The 21,291-nt window shown below is 36.9% G+C and overlaps 1 protein-coding gene across 1 annotated transcript in view; it reads right to left on the bottom strand.

Annotated features, from left to right (window-relative positions):
* The window catches only part of slc4a8 (solute carrier family 4, sodium bicarbonate cotransporter, member 8), a 90,149-nt gene that overhangs the window by 22,675 nt on the left and 46,183 nt on the right, over nt 1-21,291 (bottom strand). Inside the window, exons 4-16 of the mRNA XM_002933706.5 lie at nt 20,195-20,330; nt 17,861-18,021; nt 15,917-16,105; nt 14,254-14,345; nt 12,434-12,591; nt 11,682-11,769; nt 8,566-8,712; nt 8,034-8,134; nt 7,480-7,654; nt 5,325-5,458; nt 3,810-4,055; nt 3,499-3,604; nt 2,673-2,834 (exon numbers count right to left, since the gene is read on the bottom strand). Coding sequence (XP_002933752.2) covers nt 2,673-2,834; nt 3,499-3,604; nt 3,810-4,055; nt 5,325-5,458; nt 7,480-7,654; nt 8,034-8,134; nt 8,566-8,712; nt 11,682-11,769; nt 12,434-12,591; nt 14,254-14,345; nt 15,917-16,105; nt 17,861-18,021; nt 20,195-20,330 — 1,895 coding nt within the window. The remainder of the gene's footprint in view (nt 1-2,672; nt 2,835-3,498; nt 3,605-3,809; nt 4,056-5,324; nt 5,459-7,479; nt 7,655-8,033; nt 8,135-8,565; nt 8,713-11,681; nt 11,770-12,433; nt 12,592-14,253; nt 14,346-15,916; nt 16,106-17,860; nt 18,022-20,194; nt 20,331-21,291) is intronic.

Raw genomic sequence — 21,291 nt, 5'->3', positions numbered from 1 at the left:
TAGAAATTTTGATGACATTTCCAAAAATCCCCTCAAAGCTTCCACTTTGCAGCATCTTATCTCCCACATAGCATTAGGTACCAAGATAAAACACCCTGAATTTGAACACCAGGGGTCCACTGAACAGTTTGATGCCCAATATGTATAGGTTTACCTAAGTATGTGGCATGTAGGGGTCCCAATGTGAACATACCCCCATATGTACTGTCATTTCTGTCATTTCAGCTCCTGCAAAATCAACACATTTACATCATTATATGTGGGATAAAGCTAGTAAAAAGTACGCTTACCCCAGAAAGTCATATATTTTTGGAAAGTACACATCCCCCCGAATCTATGATGGGTAAACATTTCTTCTTGCTTCAAAGTACCAAGCTGTAAAGCTTTCCTAAGTTTGCAGATTTATATGACATTTCGAAAATCGCATAAAAATGTTGCAATTTGCCGCATTTATCTCTCACAATTTCTTGATAAAGATCAGATAAAGACAAATCACCCCAAATAGGAACACCAGAGGCCTACTGAACAGTTTGATGCCCAATATGCATAGATATACCAAAGTCTGCGGTATGTACTGAACCCAAAACAAAAATAGCGCATAAGGATTTCTCGCCTGCCAGCTCAGCTTTTGCACACAGAGCCCCCTGTCAGCGTATTATGTGCAGTAACCCCCCTAACTATACCGAGACCCCCACAAAACCATATATTTTTGGAAAGTACACATTCTGATGAATTCAAAATAGGTAAAGTTATTTTTGTACACCAAAGTTACACATGGCAAAGCTACGCTAAAAACAGATTAGGAACACATATACAGGCATAAAAATGCAATAAAACCACAAAAATTGTGCAAATCAGTGAAACAACAAAATAAGTCACATGACAGTGTAATTAGAGGTCAGAATATCTGATCCAATAGTTACGCTGTCAAAATAAACAGTTTTTAGGTAAAAAACTAAAAACAAAGTGGTAAAAGTGTGTACATGTGTAAAAGTTGTGTGATAGTGTGTAAGTGTGTATATGAGTGTAAATAAGTGTAAATAAGTGTATAAAAGTGTGAAAAATGAAAAAAAAAAAATCAAACAAACAAAAAAAAATGCTAAAATGTGTGCTGTAAGTGTGTGTAAATGTATGTAAGTGTGTATAAATGTATGTAAAAGTGTGTGTAAGTGTATAAATGCAAAAAAAAAATAATACTCCTTACCTGTCCTGAAGACCGATCTCCTCCTCCTTCAGTGGCGCCGGTGCTGGGGGAGAGAGAGGAAGCAGGAAGCAGCAGACGCGATGCGATCGCGTCTGCTGCTTCCTGGAGGGTCCTGCGAGCGATCGGCTCGCAGGACCCTGATGACAGCCCCCCTGGCACATGCCGCCGCTGCAGAGAGAAGACCTTAAACACCAACGACGTATGGGACACGTCGTTGGAGTTTAAGGCCTTTTACTGCCAGCACGTATGCCATACGTGCTTGGCAGTGAAAGAGTTAAATGGCAAAGTAACTTCCAGCATCATATTGCACTGACTGGCCAACCTTAAATGGCAAAGTAACTTCCAGCATCATATTGCACTGACTGGCCAACCTTAAATGGCAAAGTAACTTCCAGCATCATACTGCACTCACTGGCCAACCTTAAATAGCAAACTAATTCCAGCGTCATATTGCACTGACTGTCCAAAATTAAATTGCAAAGTAACCCTAGCATGATATTGTACTGACTGGCCAACATTAAATGGCAATTAAAGTCCATTGTCATATGGTACTGACTGGCCAACATTAAATGGCACTCTTAAGCCCCGCATCATAGGCACTGACCACTCAACATTTAATTGCAAAGTAGCATCCAACATTAAATGGCACTGTTAAGCCCAGCATCATAGGTATTGACCACTCAACATTTAATTGCAAAGTAGCATCCAACATTAAATGGCAGAGTAACCAGCATCAGTGACCCCCCAAAAATAATAGCGCAACAACTCCCTGCATTTTTCACTATTAAAATTTTTTTCCCCTTTCTGTGCATGGGTGATAGAAGGACTTTTGAAGAGGTCAGTGTGTCTTAAAGTTGAGGTTAAGCATTTTCCTTGGCCAGGAGCAGAGAGAACAGAAGTAAGGGAGGGGCTGCACAGTCAAAGAGTTTTTGGCCCACACAAGGTATACTGCTTTAAAAAATGATTTCAGACCCTGCAACAACTGCATCCATTTTGGTGCAACTGCACTTGCAGCTGTATATGATCCCTCTGGAGCTTCTATTCTAAATACAGGTACAATGCAGTATAAAAATCCTACCAGTTGTCCTCTGCCATGTACAGAATAGGGATATGATAGGACCCGTTATCCAGAATGCTCGGGACCAAGGGTATTCCGGATAAGGGGTCTTTCTGTAATTTGGATCTCCATACCTCAAAGTCTACTAAAAAATTAATAAAACATTACTTAAACCCAATAGGATTATTTTGCATCCAATAAGGATTATTTATATCTTAGTTTGGATCAATTACAAGGTACTGTTTTATTACTACAGAGAAAAAGGAAATCAGTTTTAAAATTCTGAATTATTTGATTAAAATGGAGTCTATGGGAGACACGCTTCGGAGTAATTCGGAGCTTTCTGAAAACCTTGATTCCGGATAAGGGATCCCATACCGGTACTACAATATAGTATTTTATGTTACTTGCCTTAGTTGGAAAGTAGCGGCTTGTTTTAAATGTCTTCAAAACGCTGGATAATGCAAATGTAGTGAAAAACAGGATACAGGACCAGAAGAGGACATCGGGAGTATATGGCCCATGGTGTCCACAAGCAGGCCCCACAAACTCCCCATGCATTTTATTGCACTCCTGGAAAGGAAAAAAGCATTTTCAAAGACACTATCAAGTCAGAAAAATGTCAGCCACATTTGGGTGTGATAAATACTTTGATGTTTAAATCTCAAAATGCGCATAACCAAGACGGCGTATTACTGAATAACTACTCTGTAGATTCCATTACCCAAAGCTAGTCACACAATTTAGAGCTTTAGGCCAGGTGGCATATTGGTAGTACCTGGGACTGAAAACATAACTACATAAAGTTCTACCTTTGCAATTATGTTATAAAGGTCTGATAAAGCTTATTTTGAATGTTTCTTGTTTTGCAACAAAATAAAAAGCATATTATGTACACCACATCCAGCAATATAACAACAATTACTTGTTGCCACAATGCTGGGCTTGATCATTGTACCATACCCTGCCCTTTCATTCTAGGCTCGATATGGTTTTAAGTTATCTTCTAATGACAATAGTTACGCTTGGTATGTACGTAAGACATTTTTTCTATAACCTTGTTCTAGATATTTTGGGTTGGTGGGGTTGATGATCAGTAAAAAGGTCTCAGTTAGAACCCCTCTCAATATGCTCTGTTGGCAACTGGTACAATATAATGCGCTCAGAACCTGTTACATATTTCTTTTATCTAAAGAAATATATGTAGGCACTGTTATGCACTCTGTTTTTTACTTACACTAACTGTGAAGTTGGCCCACTCTGCTTCAGTTATTGTGATGTTATTTTCCCTCCAGTACAGTAAAGTGTCATTGGTTGGACTTGCAGGAGCAGCACACTTACAACTAAGGAAGACAAAGAAGTTATTACTTTAAATCTCATAAACAAAAAGGCTATTTATTTCATAGTGGATCTCAAGCATGTTTACTGGTATTATATATATTATCTATGAAAGGAATGTTTAATTAAAATTAAATATATATGGCAGAATAAGATAAAATGATGCACGCAATGTGGACAACTAGATAATAAACAATAAAAAACACTTACTAATAAAGAGTAAGTTTGTCCAGTTGAGAATGCATGTTGACCGGATATGTCTCTCCCAAATGTATTAACTTCTCTATGGCTTCATAAATAAATATGATGCAAATCAGCGAGGCGAAGGCTTCCTCTGTAAAGCGTGTGATATAGCAGACCAGAGAGCTGGCATCTGTGGCCACAAGAAAAATGCAGAGGAAAGCTGTCCACAAGCCAATGCAGGCTCTCAAGGAGAGATATGACAAGCCATATTCTCTATAGCAAACCAAAAGAGATTGATCAGCCTACAAATAACATGCTATACTGTTATGCTGAAAAGAAAAAACTTATAGTTGAACTAACACTGGTTAGTGGAGGCACCACCTTGTTTCAACCCAAGTTTTAAACCAAGTTGGGTTGAAAAAAGACCGTTCCAAGCAAACCCCAGGCACACACATAGACCCATAACGATACACTCACATACATAAACCATAAATACCAACATCAATACTAATTGTAGATTTTAGTATCACAATAACCTTGGGTATAATGCTTGCTCATGAAACCATCCAAGCCCCTCTTAAAGGCATTAATATAAATAAAAGGTGATTTAAATGCAAACTACTCATTTACTGCTAAGTCATCCTACTTAAGATTACAATTCTAATTATTACAGGATGTATAAAATGAATAACCATATGTTATTTCTTATATATTTCTCAGGTATGGGCGCTATCATCCAGAAACTCATTATGCATCAGCAAGAAGTTTAAACAGGTAAGGGACCTATTATCCCGATTGTTTGGGACCTGGGGTTTTCCGGATAAGGGGTCTTTCTGTAATTTTGATCTTCATACCTTAAGTCTACTAAAGAAAAAAGAGAAATAATTTAAAAAACCTGAATTGTTTGGTTAAAATGGAGTCTATGGGATGATGACCTTACGTAATTTGGAGCTTTGTGGGTAAGAGGTTTCTAGATAATTGATCCCATACCTGTATATCATCGGATTTCCTCCAGGTATTCTGTTTTCTTCCACATTCCAAAACTATCTTAGCCTTTGTATTAATACTATAGTACCTTGCACTTAATGTCATTTAAGCTGGCACAAATCCATGTTGATGGCAAAACAATACTACTAGATATTTTTGTTTATTTTTTAGTAGATTTAAGGCATGGTGCTCCATATTACTGAATGTTCTCTAATCTGACATCAGGTGCATCCCTAATAATAATTTAGACAGAGATTCACTTTTACCAGATATTATGCTGGGTGCCTGCAATGTACAGTATAATATGAGTAGAATAACTGTGTAAAGCTTAAAAGTAAAATACTTCATATCCTCTCATAAATCAATGTGACCTAAATACATCTGTTCTTTTAGAAGATACTCACCAGTCCCTATGCTACTTTACTGGGCTATTTACTTCTTTCAAGGCAATTTCACAGCGAAGCTCCATAGAACACAGTGCTCTCCTATCTGAGACTTTGTAAAAGACAGATGATCAGTGAAAAAGAAACACATTCACCAAAGTAGATCACTTACTTGCAAAATTTGAACAAAATCTTCTCAAACACCAGCACGGGCCCTGTACTTCCAAGTATAGTGAGAGGCTGCCCAGCAAATAAGGAGTATGCTATTCCTGTCATAGAAGCACCAAAGAGGGATTCTATCGCACTCTGTGGGGAATATGTGCAACATTTTTGTAAAACTTGCACACAGACTGTTCCATAGATAATAAAATGCATGTAAGTGGTAGCTAAAATGACTAATGATAAACACAGATACAACTATGCAATACAAGAATCTGCTCTACCAATGTACGCCTCACTCCATCCCGAATTTCAATTGTTATATGGTTGATGGGGTCACTAGAATGCAGACTAATCCAGATTATAATTCTGTTGTTCTATTCATATCCTCTCTGGATAATGTGGTTACTGGGGAAAGTGCAAATTGCCTTAAAATACTACTGCCTCTACAATACATATGTATTTCAAGATGAACTGCTCCTTTAATATACTGTAAAGAAAACATTAAAAAAACATTTTCACATGACATGTTATATATCAAACAAAATACACATCTGCTCTACCAAATCATGGAATGCTTATAAGCCAATGGCAAACCAGGCTGTTTATTCAAGTGGATCTGCTCCCATCTGCCCTTTCTGTAAGAGGAGTGAAAGGCATGGCATCAAACTGGGGGCACACATGGAGAAGATTTTGGTGAGGAAACACAACGCATACATTTTTGCACCAAAATCCACTCTGTGTGCACACAGGCCAATAGTATGCCTGTCAGTGCACTTACAGCAAGGTTCGGATGGGAGCAGATCTGCTTTTTCTCTAGCTACGTTTTAATGCAAACAGAAATACAACCTGGTGTGCCGTAAGTTTTATCATGCATCTTTAAATAACTTTCCTGTACTTTTTATTGAGCAAAAGAGCTCACCAGTGGACAGCCAAATTACTCTCAGCCTCTGGGACTATCAGTCAGATTACTAGTCACAAGTATTGACACATGCAGCTCAGGGTCTGCCACTGACTCATACAGACACTAGAACATAAATTGATCCATTTTAGTCAATCAATAGAGAAAAGAACATATGTATCATATGTCTGGTCAGATATTGCCAGAATTTTATGAAAGCAGCAGCTTATTTATATAAACTATAGTTGTGTTCCTGAAGCAAACACACCAGTTGTACCAGTGCAGGGCCACAGTACATTATATTTCAATTACTTTAAACACTTTCATTTTTTGGTGTTACTGTTCCTTTAAGCAGGTTACAACAGTATTGTTTTCCCTAGCTTTTGCCTAACTGTTGCCACAACTGTTCTTATCTTCACCCAAAATCTTTCTTAATTGTGACTATCCCCATGTAAGGAATAAAGCTGGCCATACACGCACCAATGATATCGTACAAAACCTCATTTTGTACGATATTCAGTGCATGTATGTCGGCTTGAGAAGGCGACCGATATCTATGGTCAGGTGCCATAGAAGGCGCTTGAGCAAAATCTACATTCAGGGCTGAATCGGCAGAAGGAGGTAGAATTTCTATTGTTTCTACTTCCATATCTGATGATTCAGCCCTGAAAGTCAGTGGAGGGTGGGAACGATCTTTTGTGCGATCGAAATTGCTACGTGTATGGCCACCTTAAAAAAATGGCATGACTGGAGATGAAATAGACCAAGCAAAGAATCAACAGCTAAAGTAAACAAAAGTGAAAAATCATAAAACCATGCATAGCATCAGTATTCCCCTGTACTAAGCACATTTTAGCATGACATTTATAAAGTGTAGTATTCCTTTAAATGTGGAGAAGAGAAAACTAAAAACAGTTAAGGCAGGTTACGTACAAACACAATTTAGTAAAATTAGTATATTGCTGGCCATCATAACTGTCATTACTGGGAAAATAAGAAAATCTTGCATTTTACTTTGGTCTGCTAATGGAACCCAATCAATAATGGGCACTTACCCACTGACTAGACAGTCAAATAAGGAAAGGGTCTTTTGGTTTATCTGTGCTTACTGTTGTTTCATGTTTATGTCAGTGTCTATAAAAAAAAGTCAGACTGAAAATACCTTGGTTATTTATCCTTTCCATTTATCCCCTGTATTTTTGTTTTTTATGTTATAAATCATGGACAGAAAACTTTGTTGTATTGTGTAAGTTTAAATCTCACTTACTATGCGGCCTTCAGTAGCTTCTCCAAGCAAACCTCCAAATGTAATTACTGGAGACATGCAGGCACAGTAGAGGAAAAGAAATGAGGCCACACACTGCAAGCTAAGCGCATCCCTGTAGTCACTCAAGTAAAATGGAGCTTTACGTTTTATGTCCGCCACTAGCCCTCCAAAAATCCTGCCAAAAAAAATATAGAAATATTATTATTGGAGTAGTTGCATTAAAGATTCCACAGAGCAAAGTGACAAAGAGACAAAAGGATGAAGGTCCCTGCCCTGTACAGCTTGCAAACAGTATCCCAGCCTCAGACAATGACAAGGAGAGCTACTTTCTTCTAGTGAATAAATACAGAAACTACAATACTGAAAAATGAAAAAGGCCGTCTTTGGCTGACAATTTACTTCAGCCATGCCCCTAAGCACCACCAGAGACACTCGATGAGGTACAGTAATGCCTTGCTTTTATATTTTGAAACAGGAATAATAAGCTATCTTCCAACTGTTATGGATGATTATGTAAGTTCTGTTCACGTAACTAATAATATTTTGTAACTCACATTCCTGTACGTTGGAGCTCAGGTCCACTATGCTCTGGTTCTGGTTCTGGCTCCACATGGCAAACATTTCCATTTGGAACACCAGGCATTTTCCTCTTTTCCTATAAAATAATGAGCATATAATTATTATTTATATTCTGCTTTGTATAGATACTCGTTGAAAAATGTAAGCATTGTAATCATCTTTCATTCTGCCCGTGCTTATTTATGGTACTGTAATATGGGGTGTACAACTCTAACCTTGCCGTGCCATTAGCTTTATTATAATAGGACTGATGCACAAGTACTTTCTAACCTTTGCCAGATACATCACTATACTCAATAGTTTAAAGGCAGTCTTATTGCTGGATAAAAAGTCAAGCAGCTGGGCTACTGCTTCTGTGCAGATGTAATGAAAATATGATTAAACCCACAAAATGTACCACAGAAAAAGATGGAACCGGTTCTTTAGATATTTGAGGTATTTTTTTTATAGAAATACAATAAAATATTTTTTTTAAACAATTTTTAAATAAAATATTAGTTGACCTACCTGAGAAGGGACATTCTTTGGTGGTTCAATTCTAATCGATGGATCCCATTCACCAGGGGGGAGCACAGTAACTTGATCCAAAAACTCATCGATCCCAGCTAACAAATCCCCCCTATCTTTTGCTTTGTAAGCAACATCATGAAAGATCTAGAGAAGGTATTGATAGTTAAGATATGGAAAAGTTAGAACTAGTATGAGTTAGTTGTATTATACAACATAATAAAAAAGAACTGTTAAAGAGAGTATGTTCAGATTCATTATTTTAGATTGCCAGCAAAAAAACCCCAAAAACCTGTAGGACTATAATTCTAAGGGGATAATTTAACATCATTTTTTTTTTTTGCTGAGCGATGTTAACCATGGTAAAAAAAAATGATTTTTTTTTCAGCCTCTTTGTACTGTAGATGTAGAACTTTTTACTGTTTTCAGTTATTTAATAGTAGTGCTTTTAGTTTTTAATACATGTTAGATTACAGTGGTTACTTGGACCTCAAATTTTTATTTTCTGGGCTTCCCGTGGGTGACCTGTGATTTTGCATGTGTTGTGGGTCACATACCACATGTATGTATGTACAGTGGATATAAAAAGTCTACACACCCCTGGTAAAATGTCAGGTTTCTGTGCTGTACAAAAATGAGACAAAGATAAATCATTTCAGAACTTTTTACACCTTTAATGTGACCTATAAACTGTACCACTCAATTGAAAAACAAACTGAACCTTTTAGGTGGAGGGAAGAAAACCAAAAAAACTAAGATAATGTGGTTGTATAAGTGTGCACACCCTCTTCTAACTGGGGAAGTAGCGGTGTTCAGAATTAAGCAATCACATTCAAAATCATGTTAAATAGGAGTCAGCTTACACCTGCCAGCATTTAAGGTGCCTCTGATTAACCCCAAATAAAGTTCAGCTGCTCTAGTTGGTCTTTCCTGACATTTTTTTAGTTGCATCACACAGCAAAAGCCATGGTCCACAGAGAGCTTCCAAAGCATCAGAGGGATCTCATTGTTAAAAGATATCAGTCAGGAGAAGGGTACAAAAGAATTTCCAAGGCATTAGATATACCATGGAACACAGTGAAGACAGTCATTATCAAGTGGAAAAAATATGGCACAACAGTGACATTACCAAGAACTGGATGTCCCTCCAAAATTGATGAAAAGATGAGAAGAAAACTGGTCAGGGAGGCTACCAAGAGGCCTACAGCAACATTAAAGGAGCTGTAGGAATATCTGGCAAGTACTGGCTGTGTGGTACATGTGACAACAATCTCATATGTCTGGGCTATGGGGTAAGACGAAAGCCCTTTCTTACGAAGAAAAACATCCAAGCCAGGCTACATTTTGCAAAAACACATCTGAAGTCTCCCAAAAGCATGTGGGAAAAGGTGTTATGGTCCGATGAAACCAAGGTTGAACTTTTTGGCCATAATTCCAAAAAATATGTTTGGCGCAAAAACAATACTGCACATCACCAAAAGAACACCATACCCACAGTGAAGCATGGTGGTGGCAGCATCATGCTTTGGGGCTGTTTTTTTTCAGCTGGAACTGGGGTCTTAGTTAAGATAGAGGGAAGTATGAACAGTTCCAAATACCAGTCAATATTGGCACAAAACCTTCAGGCTTCTGCTAGAAAGCTGAACATGAGGAGGAACTTCATCTTTCAGCATGACAACGACCCAAAGCATACATCCAAATCAACAAAGGAATGGCTTCACCGGAAGAAGATTAAAGTTTTGGAATGGCCCAGCCAGAGCCCAGACCTGAATCTGATTGAAAATCTGTGGGGTGATCTGAAGAGGGCTGTGCCCAGGAGATGCCCTCGCAATCTGACAGATTTGGAGTGTTTCTGCAAAGAAGAGTTGGCAAATCTTGCAAAGTCAAAATGTGCCATGCTGATAGACTCATACCCAAAAAGACTGAGTGCTGTAATAAAATCAAAAGGTGCTTCAACAAAGTATTAGTTTAAGGGTGTGCACACTTATGCAACCACATTATTTTAGTTTTTTGGTTTTCTTCCCTCCACCTAAAAGATTTCAGTTTGTTTTTCAATTGAGTGGTACAGTTTATAGGTCACATTAAAGGTGGAAAAAGTTCTGAAATGATTTATCTTTGTCTCAGCACAGAGATAAACAGGAACCTGACATTTTACCAGGGGTGTGTAGACTTTTTATATCCACTGTATGTATGTATGTATGTATGTAAGAAGGTAAGGGAACAAGATTCCAAAACTTGCTACAAAGGAGGTTAGATGTGGCCATGCTCCCATATCTCCTAGACTAGGACATGTAGCTTCTGGTAAGAACAAATCCCCCTCCACAAAATATCTTCAAAATGATCCACTAATGTCTGCCAAACCAGTTTCTAGTTATATATCTGCAGTACAGCATAAAAAGCTGTAAAATAAATTCACCATAAAAGTAGTACAAAGCAGAAATAAATTCCCCTCAGTATTTTATTTCCATTCTATTTTATGGTTGGTTTATCACACTTATGTTGCTTTTCTTATTGATGATATTATAGTGAGTAATGGGGATTTAAACATTTGCATTAATAGGGACCTTGACTGTGAACTGTTATTGTAATAAAGATATAAAGTAGAAACCCTACTTTACATTTTTCAAGGAACCAAAAATACTGTAGTGTAAAATCCAGGAAAATGTAAAATCAGAAAAATGAGTTAAAGCAACTTATTCTTCAAGTATTTAAGGATACTAGCAAATGAGTTGGGTTTACATTGAAATACAATATTTACTATGTTCCTGACAAGAGTAAGGCAGTGCAAGACCTCTCTGAGGTCCAGACTAATTGGAACTGACTATTTACAGACAGGACTGTGGCAAATTATGCATCTGGTTTGTATTTTAAACCTTTTATTAGTAAACCTAATAATAACTTTCATAGAGGACAAACTGACAGTTTTGGGAACATTACAACAAAATTATATAAAATTCAGGAAAATATTATCTAAAATCAGGGGAAAAACACCAACTGAAATACATTATAAATTGGTGGGACCACAACAAAAAATATAAAATGATGGAAAACTTAAAAATAGGGTATGTAGAACTGAAGTTTCACTGTAGATACTGTTTCACTTATACATACTGTACCTCATCAGTCATTATTGTTGCCATTGACCTGCCAATTTCATGATATTGCTGTGCTTTTCCTACTGGTCCCAACAAAATAAAAAGAAACCTGTTAAAAAAAACAGCAAATATGCATTATGTGCAAATGACAACAACTGAGGTTAGTGATTATCGGGCTACAGAGCAGAGATACATACTTGTGCTCTTACTTGTGTACCCTTTGCATTTAACAAAGACTTAGGGGATGATTTACTAAGGCACGAACGCTTCGAATGCATCCGAATGCATTTTTTTTGTAAAGATCGGACTTTTTCGTATTTCCCGCGACTATTTCGTCGCTGTCGTGACTTTTTCGTATATTTTATGCGACTTTTTCGTCGCTGCCGTGAAAAAATCGTATTTTTGCCCCCCATAGGCTAATGTGAGAAACGCTTGCCGAAAATACCGCCATATGCCTCCTACCTGTGCCTGCACCCGAATAAATGGAATACGCTCGGGTGTAGGCACATGTAGCCGAAATACTCATAAAACCATGAGACTTTGCAGTCTCTCTTGTTTTTATGCAGATATCGGCTACATGGACATGTGGACATCCCAGAGTTCCTTACATAACAGCTAGTTGCCTTCATAGTATACATATAACCACCTGCACAGATCAGAATTCCTAGAACACCTCATGCATATGATGTTCACATTTCCATTGCAGTGTAAGAAGTCAAAGGCATATCATTCTCATCTTTGTTGCAATACTGTAGTTCTTGTATTAAACTCACCTTGTAGGGATTGGTACCTCAGTCAGTCCAGTGAGAAGAACAGCCGGAGAAAGTCTCACAAATGCAACAATGGGCCTTTCTAGAAAATCGAGCTCCCCAACAAGGACATTGGAAGCTTCAGCACCAGTAGGTATTTTTTTCATGAAGTGAAGGTCCACCTTTGAAAGCATTAAACAACAAAACAAATAAAAACTGCTGTGAAGGTCAGACACTGACAATCTGTACTACCTCAACTGTACTGAGAGTGAATCTAAATCTTTCTGTTGCACTGTAAAATAATTAGCTTTTATGCTTGCAGAATTTTATTAAGAAAATAACCAGCACTCCAGTCTCACAGTGTTATGGACACTATGCTGGGTGATAGTGTTTACCAGTGATACCCTGAGGCTTTTGTACATTTCTGTCTGTATCTTAGTAAGTGATATACTGTACAATAATACTGTATATCAGTTCTTATAGCCACAACATTGCCAACATTGATTAAACACATATATTTATCTTCACAGCAGCAGGTAATGTTGACTATTCACAGACACCTGCTTTAAACACATTTAACAGCCTGCTTTCCCACACATGCATGAAAGAATTATTCATACAATGTCCATTTATCTTAATGCAAAAAGCATATTGGCTTTACACAATACTAAAGGTGATGGGACATATTTAAACCATAATGTAGCATTTTTAACAAACAAATATTTGTACAATAAAACATATTATGTAAACAGATAAAGCAGCTTTAATATATCTTTTATGGTACAATTTTCAAGTAGTGAATTATATTAGGGGTCATTTACAACATGTAAGTCAGGGTGCAAAATCCAAAATATTGGCAAAAAGTGCAAAGTTTTTGTACTTTGCACCCTACCCTGCATGCTAAATGAAGTGTCCCATGAATACAGTTGTGCCTGCGTTCGGCAAGACTGCATTCATGAGGGAAAGGAGAGGGGAGGCCTGTAGGCCTAAATCATATTGGCATCATTCAGAACAATTTACACTAATGGTTTATTCGAAACACTAATTAAACATTGAGTAATGCTATATAATGACAGCCATTGCACCCAACACTCTGCCCTACATATTTTTTCTTACAGCTGTTTGTTTGTCTTCAGGTGTCTAAGGGAACCATTTGTTATTTAACTTGTCTTACCCATGACAATTTGTATTTAATATCAAAGCCACATATAGAAAACTTCTTAAAGAGATACTGACACCAGAAATGAAATTATTTTTACATCTGTCATAACATTGTCTTTGCATGCTATTTATAATTTGGCCATAAAAGTATTTGTCCAAGCTTTTACATTCACTATCTGATCCCCCATGTTCCTCTATGAGGGGGCGGCCATATTTGTCCAGCAGGAGGCCATTAGCATTAGAAGCTATAACTGACAGGCTGAGAAGGGACATTCAGGCTGGCAAAACAGTCAGGTTTTGGGATTTCAAGTAACAATTACTTACAAAAGCAGCCCTATCAGTAAAAAATTATCAACACGACCTAAAGGCAACTTTTTATGTAGATTTATATTTTAAAAAGTTGTTTTTTCATGTCAGTATCACTTTAAGCCAGTTTTTAACTTAATACCTGCCTAACCAGATAATCAGTCATAATCACTTGCACTACTCTCTCAGATATGTACAATAATTATACTGTTTATTGTTGTAATGTGACTTTCCTCATCTAACCCCAAATCAGTACAGACATCTTTTGTTACACCTCATCTTATTACAGACAAGTAACACTGTTAATTTTCAGCCTGTTTGCCATATCAAGGTGACTATAATGCCTATTGTTTGTATAAATAAAGGATGGAGCTCACCTTGCTTAAATCTACAGAACTGCTGTTCTCATGACTTCCCCCATTTTTAACATCCAGTGTAGAGGGGGTAGGCTGCGGAGAGACAGACAGACCTGTGGGAGAGAATCGCAGATTAGGACTATGGCGCAGAAAACACGGTTTGAGAATAGTGGATTGGACAGAAAATCAATAATGTGAGACTTTTTCAGTATTAGAAATATTCAGGTACTGAATACTAAATGGAATTTGATGGCAGAAATTTTTCGTATGAAAAAATAATTACTGCATTAGACCCTGCCACATTTTCTGAAATACTATGTCATTTATCTATAATTTTTTAAGCAAGATTTTTTTAAATAACTCAAAATTTTAAAATAATTTCCCTTCACTCCATTGAGTGATCCCACTAAGCTTCTCTCTGCATTAAGCTTACTCCATTAACTACAAGGCTTCTGCTATCTGTTAGCCAACACTGTATCAGATCCACTACACTTCAGTTCTTAATCAGCTTCTTTTGTGCAGCAGAACTACACCCTAAAAATAAATATGCGTAGAAATGCCATATTGTATCTACTGAATTTCTGCACTAACCCAAAGGTTCAGCATCTCTATAGTAGCAATTATCCAGGTCTTTCAGTTATCACAGGAGCTCCTCATGCAGGGTCGGACTGGGGGGTGCAGGGCCCACCGGGCCCCACCGGCTATGTCCCCTAAATCCCCCCCGCAGGGGCCCCCCTTAACCCTCCTCGCAGGTTCCCCCACCCAACATCCTCCCCCGAGCGCGTGTGAGTTTAACGCGTCAGGGGAGGAACGGTTGGGCAGGGGGAGAGCTGACATGGGTCGGGTCTGGGCCGCCGGGGCCCACCGGGGTTTTTCCCGGTGTCCCAGCGGCCCAGTCTGACCCTGTCCTCATGTTGGATTTTGTTAGAAGTGTCACTGGCACTGCACATGCTCAGTGGGCTCTGGGCAGCTGTTTAAAAGCTGAGCACAGGGGTTGTTGCAAGCAGAAAATGAGGTTGGTGTGTAATATAAGCTGATGCTACAAGGCTGACCATAACATTCTGATGCTATCTGAACTGGTTTCAGAGCTGTTGTGTACTAATATTCGATATTATTTACTAATCAGAATTATATTGTGACATGTATATTCTATATATATACTGTATATATATATATATACACACACACAGTATATTGTAAGTTAGTCCCTAAAATCAGGTAAGTGACAGCAGCACAAAGCATATGCAGTGAATCAGCAGAAAAAAAAGATGGGGGGCTACTGGGGCATCTTCCCTGCTAAAGGGCAGAAGCCCAAAACATAATGTAAAACATTTTTAGCCTACTTCTTTAGTTAAGCTTTAGTTCTCCAGATTTTGATGGCTACAAATGCAATTTCAATTATCCACTTAAATTACCCAATAATGAAATTCTACTAAACTGGGCTGGATAAACTTCCAGCATTGGATTCTGCAAGTCTTGTTCTTATAGTCTTATTTAAATAGCTAAAAATCATGTCACAAGAAATCTCCATACTGTTTGGCTGCATGTCAAAATAATGCTTTTTTTAAATTCATTTTTATGATACCTTTTAATCTGTTTCTGACAAAGTAACATATTTTTTATCTAAATAAAACTGAAATAAGTTTGTTAACAAAAAGGTAAGGACAACATGAAGCTGACTTACTATTCTTGTCTAATAAATGGGGCTCAGATTGCTTCTTCCCAACCTCAGCAAATGAACGCACCATTGGTATAAGATTGTTGCGTTTCTTCTCAATTTGATGGTGGTGTTTCTTCAAAAGAGCTTCTTTAACTTTCACACGGATGTTATCGCCTAATTCATTGGCTGAATCTTGATGGTCTAATATCATGTCTGTAAATACAACAACAAAATATTCAAGCCAGACGTATTTGAGTGATTCCTAGTTAGTTAAAATACTGCTGTAAATACAGCCTTGCACCAATCTTGGCGCTATCATTTTCTCAATTTCTCCACTTTTTATAAGTCTTTAATCTTTGGCTCCACTAATATGTATATCCCTGTTCACATACCTTTTTTCTAATATTTTCTAATTCTTTAGTCTCTACAATCAATTTTTCAAGTTAACTTCATGTTCTTGCGAAATTTCTCGTAATTTACTACCCTCTTGCCTCACTTTATGCTCCCCTCATCATAACTCCCTCACACCAAGCAACTTTCCACTAGATATTATCCCTGCTCTATTCTATTTCCATACTCTGTTATAACTGCCATTCTTTCTACAGACAAAGAAAAGTACTGTGAAGCACTGCATCATTCACGTCAAAAGGCTATGCCAGATGTTAATTTCACTAAGATTTTATGGATGTCCAGTGAAACACAAAGAAATGCATTATTCTTGTTCTTCTCGGAAAGCTTTATTTGCCTGCAAGTTTGTATTTATTTTATAGGTGACTAAAAGGCCATACTGTGTTTTCCCCAGCAAAATATAAAATAGCATTTACAGACACAAAACAAAACCTGGAACCTCTAGACAGCAAAGCATAAATAAGAACGGTACAACGCACGCCGGTAGAAATCAGCCCTCTTTTATTTCACGGGTCACAAGTGATTATTAAAAGGTCAACTTTTATCTATGATTGCCCTGTGGTCAGAATCTATAGAATTCATACAGCTGGTCAGGATTGTTAGCCAGACATTTAGACAATGTTTACCAGCTTTATACAGTTTCCTTATGTTTTCCATATCATTTAGATATAAAACGTAACATTTTTCTTTTTAAAAAGGTTCAAGTCTGTAAGGTTTTAATTAATTGAGTAAAAGAGAATAGTATGTGGTGTGCAAAATTATTTCTGTAATAGTGTACACTTATACTCTATTATACTCTATTATCCGCAGAAGTTCAATTCCTGTTAAGGAAAAATATAGTATAGGCATAAATGAGCAAACATTTCATTGTTAGGTAGCTGCACATCTGTACCAAGAATCATTAACAGACTTCCAAGCAATGCAATTTAGTTTCTGAGTCCATCTGATTAAGTCATTTAATGAAATTGCATAGAGATGGCTATTCCGTGGTAATTGTGCGCTCTGCCTGAATTCTCCAGAGGAAAAATGTGTCAGAGATGAACTCTGGGCTCCCTGAGGCTGTTGTCCACTTACTCTAAAAACTGCAGCAGACAGTAGGATTTGCTGTTGGAATTAATGCAAAACCACAATAATGATTGGCCTAGCATATTTTGATTGAGCATTAAACCTTATAATTATGTCTTTATTCAATACTTTCATATTTTGTAAGTCACTGTTCCAATTAAAAGTTGAGAATATTTTCTCATTTGCTTATGAAAGGGTAAAGTGCGCTAACCATACTAAATCTCAATAATGCACTTTAGTTTAATGAACCTTACTTCCATGTAGTTATGAAAATAGTAACAGTGAAAAAAAGTATGTGTATATATAACTTTTTCACTTTTTTTCACATATTGTAAGTCCTGTGAGTGCCCTATTGTTATGTCTACATTTGATTTCTTTATAAGATTCACCCATGCTGTTAGTTTTTTTTAAATGTGTGTGCAGCTATATCAGGTTGTACATATAGATACATGTCTATACATTTATTTAAATAATCATAGAAGAAAAAATGTGAACCTGCAACTTCTTCTATGGTGTTTGCACGCATATCCAACTGAACTGTTCCATTGATGATGCAACTTCTTAATTCAAAAAGGCTATGCAGGGAAAGAGTTGCCACATAGGGTTTGCTCCATCGTTCGCCGCCATCTTCAACATCTTCCTCAAACTTAAGCCACCTGGAAAATTGAAGAAAAGAATATCCATTTCTAAAATGAAAAGTCTTGAGGTCAAATATGCAGACTGATCTATTTCCATTGCTGGGTGTGCTGATACCCATAAAGCACTGTATTTTATTCCAATTCCATTGCTTTTGTAATATTATGCCATGAAAAGCATCTCTGGAAATGTATATTACAAAGGCAGAATGCAATGTTAGAAAACTGTTCAATAGATATTTTAGGGTTCTTTCCATTGGCTACAGATAAAAACAACAAAGTCAAGGCACTTTCCATGACAGGTTTTGTGAGCAGAAGATGTGGTGCATCTTAGAAATGTGGAATTATTTGAAGAGGATTCAGTGAAAGTAGCTTCTTTCCTATGAACATCAAGATATACATTTTCAAGGTCAGAAGGCCAATACTTTTACAATACAATTTTTACAATAGAATTTATCAATTCTGAGAAAAACTGAGGTTGAGCAGTATAGCTTTTATGTTTGAGAACAAGGAAACTCACGTGAATGAGAGATGATTGTAGGAAGGTATCACTCAGAATTTGGTCACTGGAGGAATTGTCAATCAGAGGTTCATGGATAGGAAGCATTACTTACATTAAAGGTCCACTTAAACCCTTGCTATATTCAGTATATAGCGTTCCTTTATACTGTTATCCTTTGAAATTGTCATCCTAATTAATTAGAAGAGGGATTTTTAACTTACTGTTTGAGACCTAAAACTGGGTCCTCATGGTAATATGGCTGATACTCAAATAATCACTTTTATAACATGAAACTATTTCCTACACTTAAAAATAGTTATCAAAGCAAGGTGCATAACTGGTTCTAAATACATTTTTTCATCACAGATCGGATTCCCTTAATTTGGGTTGACAGATAAAACGCTTAAAAGTGGACCAGTCCCGTGCATTTGATTCATTTACTGAGCCTGCTAGGGAATTTGATTTGAAGTGAAAGTATATGTAAAGTAATCAAGTATCTAAATATTCTGCCTGACCTTGTTTTTATTAAATTTGTTGAATTAAGACATTTTATCAGCAAATTGGGACTCCTTCAACATTCAGTCAAGCTGTAAGTATATAGATATTATGTAACCCTAAAACAATTTGCTTGGAACATCTAATTTATGTTGTACTTTTTGTAAATATCTAGTTGCTTTTTCTGACTGTGAAGCCAATAGGTAAAAAGCTCAGATGTGGTACAATATTTGCCAAAACAATGGAAGGTAAAGAGTGTTTATGCACTTAGTATATACTTTATGTATACAAAAGGGAATTTACCCCTCAAATTGTTATTATACACAGAATGATTACCTGGGAAATAGTGTAATTAAGGTTATTATGTTTTTCTTGCACTGATTAGTTTGAAAGACCATCTACAGCCATAGATCTAAAAATTAGATTGCCATGAAATTGTGGCAACCTAGATTTCATCTCATTATCCACTCCTTGTGACTTATTGTGCATTATTCTCTATGCATCACACAACAAATTTACACTGTAAGCTCTATGGGTCTGAGGGGACATTTCTATGGACATATGTTAGAAGTACTAGGAAGGATGCAAAATATTTCAACTGAAACATTATTTATTAAGTATTCTGCCGGAATGGCAAGTCTGTCCATGTATCCATAGGAGACACTTTGCATACAAAGATAGGAAAGCAACAGCTAACACAACCACACAATTAATATATAAAGAGACACAAAGGAAATCTTAAATCCAAGATCTGTCTTCTGTGCTTCGTGTTTTTAAATGGAAAATATAACCACACTTTTTGACATAAACTCATATGCAGAAAAGGGTAATAAACACTAGCTGGATTTATTTTTTTTTTACGCAGAAGTTCATGAATAGGAAGCATTACTTAAATTAATGGTCCACATAAACCCTTGCTGTATACAGCATATAACGTTCCTTTATACTGTTCTCCTTGGAAATTGTCATCCTAAGTAATTAGAAAAGGGATTTTTAACTTATTGTTACCTGTGAGAACCATTTCCCAACCAACCTTAGGCTCCGAGTGTAATGCACCAGCAGTCACAATAAAAAGTACATACAGTACACTGTACCATCATTTTATCAGTAATAATATTCTACATAGACTCATACTTGTTGCCATGTTTAGAGAAATAAAACACAACACTATGAATACAATTCCAAAGAATTTTTTACCTTGCTGTCTCTTTCCACTCTGCATCTTCACCCTCTTTAACACAAATCTCATCCAGTTCAGTAAAAAGTTCATGTGGTACATGTTCCTCATCATCCTCTGTCCCAAGGATAAACTGCACTCGCTGGGATGGTGTATCTGAAAAACAAATTACATGGCAAATCAGTGGAGGTTTGTTTGGTTTTCTTTACTATTTTCTTTTAATAGGAAAGAAGACCATAAATATAAACCATGAAGATTTTCCAAAATCAAAGGATTTAAAGTTTCTTGTTTTTGTAAAGAGGGTGGTTTCACATCTACTCAATTACGCAGTTCCATCCATGTATGTATATCTTTATTTATAAAGCGCTACTTATGTACGCAGCGCTGTACAGTAGAATACAATAATACAAACAGGGTGTTAATAAGATAATAGATAAATACAAAGTATAATAATAAATACAGATAAATACAGCAGCAATAAGTTAAGAGTCAAGGACACAAGAGGAAGGAGGTCCCTGCCCCGTAGAGCTTACAATCTATATGGGAGGGTAACTAACAGACACAAATAGGCAAATATAAGTGCTGTAGGTCACAGTGGGTGACACTACAATATAAGTGCCTGATCCATCTGATAGACATTTGAATGTTCCTGAAGGCAGTTGATAAAGAATAAATTCTATGTGTGCAGATTCACCCACAGGCACTTCTGACTCGTTTGCATTCTGTTCTCAAGCTAGCTTTGGATACATATACTATGGCCTTGAATACAGAACCACCTATTTGGCAAAAAGCAGCTCCTTGTTTTCTGTGCTATGAACAGATATTTCTATGCGCGTAAACTGGTAATCTGGTAATGTCTAGGCTCATACGTTTCTTATAATGTATGCTACTATGTCACAAAGTCTATATAAACCCTGTGCTGTCTTTGTTCTTTAGTTAGAGTCTATGGCTTTGTTCAGAACCCACCTATGTGTCAAAAAATCTTACCTATTTACCTCAAACAACTTTCAGCATCTGAAATTTCCATAACACAGTCCTCTGCTTGTTTGTAAAGAGCCTTTATAACACAGGGAAAAATAACCCTTTTGTGCTCTGGTTGTTTGTAAAGAACCTTTAT

Source organism: Xenopus tropicalis, chromosome 2 (genome assembly GCF_000004195.4).
Source record: "Xenopus tropicalis strain Nigerian chromosome 2, UCB_Xtro_10.0, whole genome shotgun sequence".
Classification (NCBI taxonomy): Eukaryota; Metazoa; Chordata; class Amphibia; order Anura; family Pipidae; genus Xenopus; species Xenopus tropicalis.
This window is presented reverse-complemented; position numbering and strand designations above follow the sequence as displayed.